Source organism: Habropoda laboriosa, unplaced genomic scaffold, assembly GCF_001263275.1.
Source record: "Habropoda laboriosa isolate 0110345459 unplaced genomic scaffold, ASM126327v1 scaffold11, whole genome shotgun sequence".
Lineage (NCBI taxonomy): Eukaryota > Metazoa > Arthropoda > Insecta > Hymenoptera > Apidae > Habropoda > Habropoda laboriosa.
In genome coordinates, this window is record NW_017100150.1 from 157,894 (window position 1) to 168,353 (window position 10,460).

General features: G+C 31.6%; 2 protein-coding genes across 2 annotated transcripts in view; both read right to left on the minus strand.

Annotated features, from left to right (window-relative positions):
• LOC108575059 overlaps window positions 1-3,339 on the minus strand; it is a 134,571-nt gene extending 131,232 nt beyond the window's left edge. The window contains exon 1 of the mRNA XM_017937768.1: window positions 3,029-3,339. Within this exon, the coding sequence (XP_017793257.1) occupies window positions 3,029-3,162 (134 nt within the window). The 5' untranslated portion in view covers window positions 3,163-3,339. The remainder of the gene's footprint in view (window positions 1-3,028) is intronic.
• A 4,509-nt stretch (window positions 3,340-7,848) lies between these two features.
• The window catches only part of LOC108574839, a 3,419-nt gene continuing 807 nt past the window's right edge, over window positions 7,849-10,460 (minus strand). The window contains exon 2 of the mRNA XM_017937489.1: window positions 7,849-8,208. Within this exon, the coding sequence (XP_017792978.1) occupies window positions 7,849-8,208 (360 nt within the window). The remainder of the gene's footprint in view (window positions 8,209-10,460) is intronic.

The following is a 10,460-nucleotide window of genomic DNA, read 5'->3' on the forward strand; positions in this document are numbered from 1 at the left end:
TATTTAATAGATAAATAGTTAATTAAACTTAAATACATGTACAATTTTATATTATCAAAATGTTTTTTATGATTTTATTGCACAATTTATGAATATCCATCGACCCTTCCGTATTATTCGAGTTTTCGATTAGCAGAAAGAAATATTAGAAATGCTTGAAACGCTTAAAACTGAAAAGGATTATCTGATATACCTACACCATTAAAGAAAACTGTTTGCAAAAAGAAAATAATTTCGAATATTTTTAAAAGTCATTCTTGCGTCGTTAAGACATTCAAAAGACGTCTGTGTGCTATCTGGGAAATTACATGACAATTTGTATATTGAACTGGAGATTCAAAATAATTTTAGAATTTCTAACAATGATAAGAGTGAGAATCGAGTCGCAAACGAGAAATTATTTTAACACGAAGCGGACAACATATCCTGTGATCAGAGTGAAGGACATTTGATCGATCAAAAGAACTTGATTCAGCTTGTAGAAACAAAATTTTCAATCAAAATAACTTTACCAATTAAAAGTAAATAAAACAACAATTTTGAAAATACTAACTCAAAACTTTAAACATGTTTTTCCAAAAATACAATTTTCCAATTGACTGAACTATTGATAGAAATTGAATAGGTTAATACATTTCATTGAAGAAAAAAATAAACAAAAAAGTTTGAATAAATATAGATTGGTAAAAGAAACCATTTAAGAAAATGTTGACATTTAATGCCTATGTATAATAGATTAGGATAATAAGGCTAGAAGTTTTTTGTTTTAACGTTGTTAGACTGGTAGAAATGCATAATCTCTAAATCCAAAGTTCATCATCATATATTTCGTATATAAAATAAATATGTTGTATTCATTCTTAATATCTATAAATAAATTATTTGTGCTGAAGAACTGAACATGCTCCACGAAATAAATCCTAGTGTGATTTCACAACCATTTTACCATGAAACTTAAAAAAATAAAGCAATATAGATCACAAATTACTGAAATTTATAACGATTGAAAAACTTATAATGATAAAAAGTGATGATTTTCTACCTAAAAGAAGACTTGCTTATATATTGTACAAAAAACATAAAAATGTTTTTATTTTAATGAACTTAAACTATCGTGTAAGTTCGCTATATAAATTATTAAAAAGACTTATGGTATTTTTCTTTGACTTTTCCTTTTAAATTTACAAATATCAAAAATTCAGTACAAACTTCAATATTGAAGTTTTACTCTGGAAAATTGTCTTAAAAATGTTCAACATTTTATTCCTAGTCTAATTTATTATTGTATCCATAGTTCCTGACTTCTCAATGAGAATGTAAAAAGAGAAATCTTGAAAATTACAAACAGTTTTCATTATTTTATATATAAATGTTTCGTTTATATTTCTGATATAAAAACACATCTCTAATAACACTAAAACATTATTAACATATTGACTACAAAAGAAATTAGTATAAAAGATAAATAATATACCATCATAGCAAATATTTAAAAATTACTTACAATTAGTCACAAAAAGTCATTAATTTAAATAATTTGAAATAATAAAGGCACAAAACATTAATGATAAATAAATTTTAGAATTATTAATGAAAAATTGAATAAAACATCAGAATCGTAATTTTCAATTTTCAATGAAAATTGAAAGTATCTACACAATACCTACCTTTTTACTATTTATCTATGCTTTTTATTCTTATCTTTCACTGCATTAATTACTTTTTTCCCTGAATAATAATAGTAGGTGTCTTATTTTATTGCTCATTCTGTAATCTCAAACTTTAGATAGAATGTTAATAATGATAAAACATTATTATATTCTAGCGTCTGTATACAAGTAAAGTAATACTTATATTCTACGTTACATTGCAACAGTCACTTATAAAAATAATGTGTTTTTAAATATATTTATTGATTTATTTAAAGGTTTACAAATAAATAAATAGATTTAAAAATCTATTGTGCATATTTCAACTATATATAAAGACATTATTGCTTTCAATATAAATACAAACGTTGAAAATCATATAATGCGTAAAAAGTATTTCATTTATTCCCATAGTGTGTTAATTATTTTGCATCTTAACTGTGTTGATCAATTACATCCACTTTAATTGTTTCTGCTTCCCCTTTCGAATATTTGGGTCTCGTTCTACTTACTATCGAGATCAGAATTATAAAATTCACGATTAAAACTACGGGATAGATCAGTATACCTAAACCAGTAGAGACGCCGCGTTGCCTATGATGTGAATTCATTCATTCATTAATTTCTATTCCGTTAGAAAGACGCAAGTCCGTTTGACGCAATAGCTTTGACGAAACGTGCAACGGGAACTAAAGGCCACAGATACTCCGGTGCAATGTGCCTCCCATGCAGTGACACAAAAATAAACTCCCCGGTAGAGTCTACAATCAATGACGTCACGTTCGGTCAGAGTTCATCGGTCAGTGACCTATGTTCGTTCTAGTCCTGGCAGCAGTGACAAAAGGCTCGTCGTTGCTGCTCGCGAAACGATATTTTAGCTGCCTCGCCGAGGATAGTTTCTGCGCAAACGTGCTGACTACATGAACGATACAGCCACGCGATAGTGCACGCGAAAACCAAGTCGATCTACATATCGAGCGCCATAACGTTTATGCAAGAAACATGTACTATCGACTCACGAACCACCGAATCTCACTCTATAGTTCCAGTCTTTCCTTCTTTATCGCGCCAATTACCACCTCGTTACTGTTGTTTCAGACACAACAGAGAGTGTTACACAATTAAAACATAACCAGTTTCTTGTAACTGTTAACACGCAACAACTATCGTTTTGCGTACACGTTAATTCCTATTGTTGATCGACAACTCGCGATTGCAAACAAACCGTTTTGAACGATCGAGAAAATCGCGCGGTAACTATATGTGTACATTCAGGTGGAAAAGTGACATTGATCATGAAATTTGTAAGAACAGGTAGGAGAAACAAGGCGGTAAAACAGTTCACTGTTGGGGGACGCAGTGCTCATCTACTTACTTACTTGTTGTTGGCGTTCCCTAGCTGACAAGATGATGACGACTCGTCGCTGTCATTTTCATCTGCCTCTTGTGTCGGGGGTTGTCCTGCAGCATGGCTCCTGTCGCCGGTCTCCAGGTCAGCGACGAGAGTGTACATCGACAATGTTTAAACGAGCGAAGAACGTCGCTTCTTGGACGACATCGTCGTCATGCCCGTGAACACGCAAATCAACGTGCGAATCACTTTTCACGTGTTGTCGTTCACGTAATACAATGGAAACGTAATCGGCTAGGTCCGCGAAGGAGGCCAATTTTACTCACAAACCCTTATACACCCGACCGCAAGTAGCGCCCTCCCGCCATCAAACTGGTTGATTGTGTACAAATACGCCAGTGGCACCACCTCGTGCGCGATTAACGAAAACATTCAGAACGTCGTTGACGATCGATGAGTGTACTGTCCGACAAACCTAAAGTGAAGTCTCTGACGTCACAGCCTAGTAAAATGGAGGCAAAATAGGCGTTTCAGGTCATCCCCACTACTCTTGGGTCTTACACTGCAGGCGCTTGAGGGGAAGGTGCGTTGTAGGTAAATGGTTTAGACAAACGAATTTAAGTCAGCTGTCGATAATGTAACACGCTGATAAAAGAACGGAAAACTCAAAATTATTTGGTCGCCTTGGCCTCTTACGTACGTTGGCGCCTAAGACATATTTAATAGCGCAGACGTTAATTTCTAAGCGACTCATACACAGTACATTGTTATTGTAAAGGAAGCCTCAGGAAATGTATTAATATTTTTTAACAGTTAGAAAACTAAAATGTAAATATTTTTTCCTATTCCTGAATAATAAAAGTAGATTTCGGCGCATTAAAAAATTGCTTAAGGAGCTAAAAAATTTCTGGCTGCAATGAAAAATAGCGTGCCACCACAGACCGACAGCCACTTTTTACAGCCAATAAAAGCCATCAAACAGCCACTATTTAATGTTAAAATTTTGAAAAATTTGACAAAATCAGACATGTTATCACTTTAACCGTAATATTTCGGCTTTGTTTAAAGATAATATTTCGACCTTGGGCTCATTTTATAGCAATAAACAGCAATAATCGTTGCTAAAGTTTCAATTGCTAATTTGACACTGTTCCCACTCATAGAATAATTTTGAAAAAATACCATTGGATTGCTTGAATTTTAACCTATAAAATAAGCTTATCGAAATAATAGACAAATTTTGGAAATATGGGATAAAAAAATAAAGTTTACCATGATGCACGTCGTTTGGCGTCGCACAGGCATCTGTTCGCCTGTTTATGGTGTCTGCGCGACGTAAACTTAATTTTTTTCGAGCGCTTGAAAATATCATTCCGGTTAATTATCGACTGCTCATCTGTTTACCGACTGCTCGAACGAGGCCCAATCGTCATATATTGTTAATAGAAGAGTAAGTGCGATAGCCTTATTCTATCCCTATTGGCTGACTATAAGGGAAGACCTAAGAGTAACTGCGATAGCCTTATTCGATCCCTATTGGCTTACTAACAGCGAGCCGTCGCAAGTTACCCTACATCATCCACTTTTAGGCCCTGTGTGACGTCAGAGGCTTCACTTTAGGTTTGTCGGACAGTATATACCTATGGAATGCTTACTTCTACCCCAATTAACAGTGAATTATTCTACGAAAAAAATAGTATGTTGTGATACGATTAACTTGATAAATTAGAAGTCTTTATTAGCAGAAATTATTATATACTGAAATAATCACTGTATTATCAACATGTTAAATTAAGCTACCATAAACTAAATCAGAAAGATGTAAACAAAAATTGGACGATGAACGAGTAAAGCTATTAAACCGCTCCTTGGTACTTTTTACAATTCATATTTTTGCATGGTTATTTATCATTATAATGCGGTACACTTTTAGGAAATTTAGGACTCGTTGTGAAAAAAGTGACATTGGAAAAGAAGGTAATTTTAGTCAGCAGCAGGAAAAAAGTGATCAAACACGTGCCACTGTGTGATGTATGTAAGTACATACATACATATGTACATCGTAGATATAATACATGTTTAGTATAGCGCAGCGACCTCCATCGCCTTGCAGGCAAAGAAAATAATCGTTGATCCAGTTGGGAGTACGCCAACAAATGTAACTCCTTTTTAAGTTTGCCCTTCGAGCGTAGCCTTGACTTTCAAGCCATAAAACCTACGTAAGTATGTGTATCTGTAGCAGGTACCATGCACCTGCCTTCTAAGATAGCGAAATTGGAACACCTAGATACAGTTGTTGCATTCGTTCACGTCTGTTTTCTAAAAATATCCAAAATCAATTAATAACTTTGTCTTCAGATAAAACATTTCGGTAAGTACGCAAAATAAAAGTAGCCCCTCCAATGGTAAGTGTTATAATTCCCTTCGTTCGAAAATTAATTTTTTTACATACGATCAGTTTTTCGAAAAATCGTGATTTTTTAATTACATTATTTTTTGGCGCAAGTATAAAAGTTGATACACTCTAATATACTTTTTTACAACAAATAAGTTCACTTGTAATTTACTAGAAGATGACTTTCGATACATTGATATAAAAAAGAACATTTTGACAATTTGAAGTTATCATTAAAATTACAAGTTAATACTTTCATTCATAATAAAACGTATCAAGGAATAAAGTAAATGGTCTAATTAACAAATTAATTGCTTGGAAGAATAAGAACTTCAAGGTTAATATTTAAGTATATTTTGTGTTTTTTATAAATTTATCATTTAAACAGTACAAATATATGTAGATATATATTTAAAAAATACCGTGCATCAATTACATGAAAAGTTACACTTGTGTTACATTTTGAACTTCAGTCCAAACATTTATACGGATACGGAGGAAATACCTTACATTACATTTGACTAATACTTGCGGTATAAAAATATCGTAATTGCTTTTTGACTTTGTATTCTATTATTTCTTATTTTCTCCAAATGTTTTTTGGATCTTTAGTTTTTCAATTTACATATTAGAAACGTAGTTTTTCAAGTAGACCAACTCTTTAATTCAACGTTAAATCAATGTAAGCATTTCATTTTTATAAGGACATTTCTTTCAAATTTAAATAGTACTTACACCTTAATAAACTAATATAATGTACATATAGTGTATTATTAATAGTTTTGTTATAATGAAAATCACGCGAATAAATCTTTTTAAAATTCTTTTCTATTAATACTGCAAAAATCCATATGATTAATTTATACTGTATAATAACAAGAATTTGATGTAAATATTTTTAACCCTTTCGCTGTATACGACGTAGTTTCTTAGTTGCGTACACGCCATAGGTATCCGTCAGGAAAACCGCGCGTCACTTACAAGGACGCCATACATATATCTACGACACGGTGAGCAAGTAGGCTTAAAAGTCAACATATTATGTCCATATACGGGAATGCAGTGCCGAAACAAAATTAAGCTACCCGTCATTATAACACTTTGTTTATACGTAACCAATGGCGGCTCGTAAGAATTTATAATGATTGAGCTGTAGCAATAAAAGTAAAAACGATCAACATGGATTGAAAAAAATATATTGTATTATAAACAAGAAAATGGCGGGTTTTATAAATTTAACAGTGAAAATAATAAAACAGGAACTTTCATTTTACAGAAGGGGCTGCAGCCCTACGAACGAGCAGCCACTGTATGTAACTATAATACGAGTACATAGATTATACAGGGACTTCGAAGAAATTCATACGAATATTAATAATTAAATGTTATTTTTTCTAATAGCGATATTTAAATGTTGTATATACACGTTATATCTTATCCACAAACACAGCTCATGTTCAGGGTATTACTGTTATATTTACGGCCCTGCTTTAGGTAATCCGCTTTAGCGTGGAACGACTGATGATCATGCCGCACGCAGCGAGCAATTTTTGGATAAAGCGTGCTGCAGCGAAAGGGTTAAAGAGATGTGTTAATATGTCTTGAAATAGACGGGTAATAATTTTTTCATTGTAAATTACACTAGATACAACAATTATTTTATACACAAATGTGCTGAGCTTAAATTCAGCTACGAATTGTGTTTTTAACAAATTTGTATTACGTTTTAGTGTCAATAAATAGTTTTTAAATAAAAATTCAATCAATACGTTCAATAAGAATGCATTCATGTACATATGTTATTGCCTACAATTAAATTGTATAATCAAACAAATTATATTTGGGCCTCTCGTTTGCCAAATCGATCAACTCCACAAAACAAAAAGTAGAGAAATATTAGTATTAATATTTTTTATACCGTTGAAAAGTTTGAATTACATTATTATAACGATTTAGTTTAGAGCATGGAGTTAATCACATCGACTTCTGGAATAAACTATTCATTATTCAACGGCCATAGAAATTTTTGTCGTTTAGTGGTGTTAAGCCTAATTATTAGGAAAATTTATTTTAAATATAAAAAGATAAGCATCACTCAAGTGCATTGGTAGTCAAAATTGCTAAAGTGGAGTTAACCATTTTGGCCTATAAACGGTTCATTTATTATTGTGCCTTGTGAATATGTATATATCTACTATCGTAGACCGACTTGTATTGATCAAAACTACTTATGACATTAATCATAACGAATAGTAATCAATTTCTTTGTTTGTGTTTAACATATTAATAATACTAAAGTACATATAGGGCATTGTCACATATTTCGTTGCATATTTCTTCAAATTTTTTTAATACGTATTAGGCGTTTTTTTATCGATTCTTTCGATTGAAAACGTCACTAATATGACACCGTGTATGTTATTACGTCCTTACGGGGGTAACACGAAATGCAATTATTTGTCCTTTTTGTCCTCCGTATCGACTATTTGCTTAATCACGTTTGCATCTGGGTTTATCTCGTCGTTATGCCTGCCTTTAGAAATCTCATCATCTTGAATTTCTGTGATACTAGCACCCTCAACCTCCTCCTCCTCCTTCATTTCCTCTTCCTCCAGCAGGTGGTCCCAGTCTTGCGAATTGTCACCACTATCGCGAACCTTACTTAGTTCCTTCTTCAACATCTCCAGACATTCTCTTCGTTCTTTCCATTTCTTCACTTGCTCTGGATCTAACTTCACATTTTCATCTTGTACCTCTTGCTCAGTTTTTTCTCTGTTCTCGCATTCCAATATGTATTTTTCGTAGTTCTCTACCTACACAGAAACGAGCAAGTCGTATGTTTATAGAAGCTCCGGGAATCAAGACGTAAATTTTCTGACTGAGTATATTTGCAATTAAAATTTAAATAATTATTAGTGACATTATGAGAACACGTAGGGTTTACTTGAGTTTCTTTTATGTTAAATGTGACAAATACTGTATTACACGTAAAAAAGATATTTCTATTAAGATACTGATAAAAATTAAGATTTAAAACATTGTTAATATGAATAATAATTATTAGCAGTAGTACACATTATTGGTAGTTGATAATTGAATAAAATAATATAAGTAAATTGCCCTTTTTGTTACATTATTTGTGATAGATTATCTGAAACAGTGAGAATAAATAACGTATCTCGTCTAACTGGAATATTTGGAAAACTAATTAAATTAATTAATTAAATAAACTAGAGTGTATATGAAAACAATTCGAGGAAAACATTGTTCCGTTTGAAGTAGCAAACATTCTGGCACGCATTTTTTAAAGGTCATAATTTAAAAAATTTGTTTAAATGTCAACATTTTTTTAAATTGGATAACATACTTTCATTGACATTGTAATATAATTGTTAGAAAAAAATATGTTATATAACATGTTGACCTTGAATGAACATACCACGTTTATGTGAACAAAGGAAACTACATTGAATTCACAAAATTATGCAAATATGCACGTAGTTTATTTTAAAAAGTGGTGAAAATGATTGTCGCTTATTTCCATTTGTTTTTGAACAAAAAATTAACTATTATTTTACATTCTCAATAAATTCCGAGCAGATACATATACACTGCCATTCAAAAGTATTACATATTTTTAATTATATTTCTTCGCCAAAGTTAGTATCATATATCAGTGAAAATATACAGTGTTCACGCTATTAGTGTGCAACGTTTTTCACATTAGTGGTAGATTTGTGAAAAAAATTGAAGAGGACAAAGTTTCATTATTTTTTATACGCAATACTATGGCTTGAGTAGATTTTTTAAATGTGCAATGGTTTTCGCGTAATAGCTATAATTGCTTTTATATTATATGAAAGCGGTTGCCGAAATAAATTCAAGGACCTACGACAGACTCATTTTCAAATTCAATTTCGAATCAATGTTTGTGGTGTGGCATAATCAATAACAGACTGTTAGAATCTTATTTTTATGATGGCACCTTAAATGAAAATAGATATTCAGAAGTTTAATCGTATGTACACGTCGTACTATGAATCAGTTATTTCAGGGTCTTAATAATTTTTTGATGACTATTGACACATTCAATAAGTGTCCTAATACTTATGAACGGTAGTGTATGTGCGACATGCATATGTAAACATTGTTTTTATCATTTAATCATTTTCTATGAATTTCCAAAATTTTCTATAGACATTCATGGTATATGTATGTATATGAACTGGTTTCTGAAAAAAGCATTAATCCTCTGCAGTCGAAAATACCATAAAGAGAGTCTCCTACTCGATAACTTCCTTTATAAAGACATTTCCTTTATCACGGAATTTTTTACAAAGCCGAATGTCGTGGAATTCTTTTCAGCAATGTTTGCAAGATAAGCTAGAAACGATGTTCCATTGATTTTGAGAGCCAATGAATTTGCCCTTTATTACCTGATGCTATGCGAGTTGCTAGGCTGCAGGCTAATTTTGAATTGTTTGTAACTAGGAAATGAAACCGAATTTGACATTACTTTGTTTTCGATTTTCGTCTTATTTTATCATCTAGAATCGCCTTTCACAATTTTTTCCACTCATTATCAAACACTCTTTATATAATTGAATTTAATTTTTGCTAAACTATGTCGTTACGTCAATATATGTAAATATGTTATTCTATTAAGGAAAATGTTAATAGAGTTGAAATTTCTAAAATGATAAATTTAACAAAAATTTTGTATTCGTCAAAATGTTTGCGTTTTCACACAGAAAAAATGTTTCCTAACCTTTCTTCGTACTATAAAATGCTGCGAGGTTATTGTAGATGCAAAAATTGAGAGAAAAACTCTACATACGATGATGAACAAAATTTAGGGAACAGAAAACTAGAGTACTTCATTAGAATAGGTCTATAAATCATAATAATTAATTATGTAATTAGAATGTAAATTTTAAGGGGAATTAAATGAGGGGTGACATTTATTTTCAGTCAATTTTTTATTTTATTTCTCTACAGATGAATAAAAAAAATGCTATATTGAATAATGTAGTTCTATACTCTGAAAAAACCTAACTTTATTAAA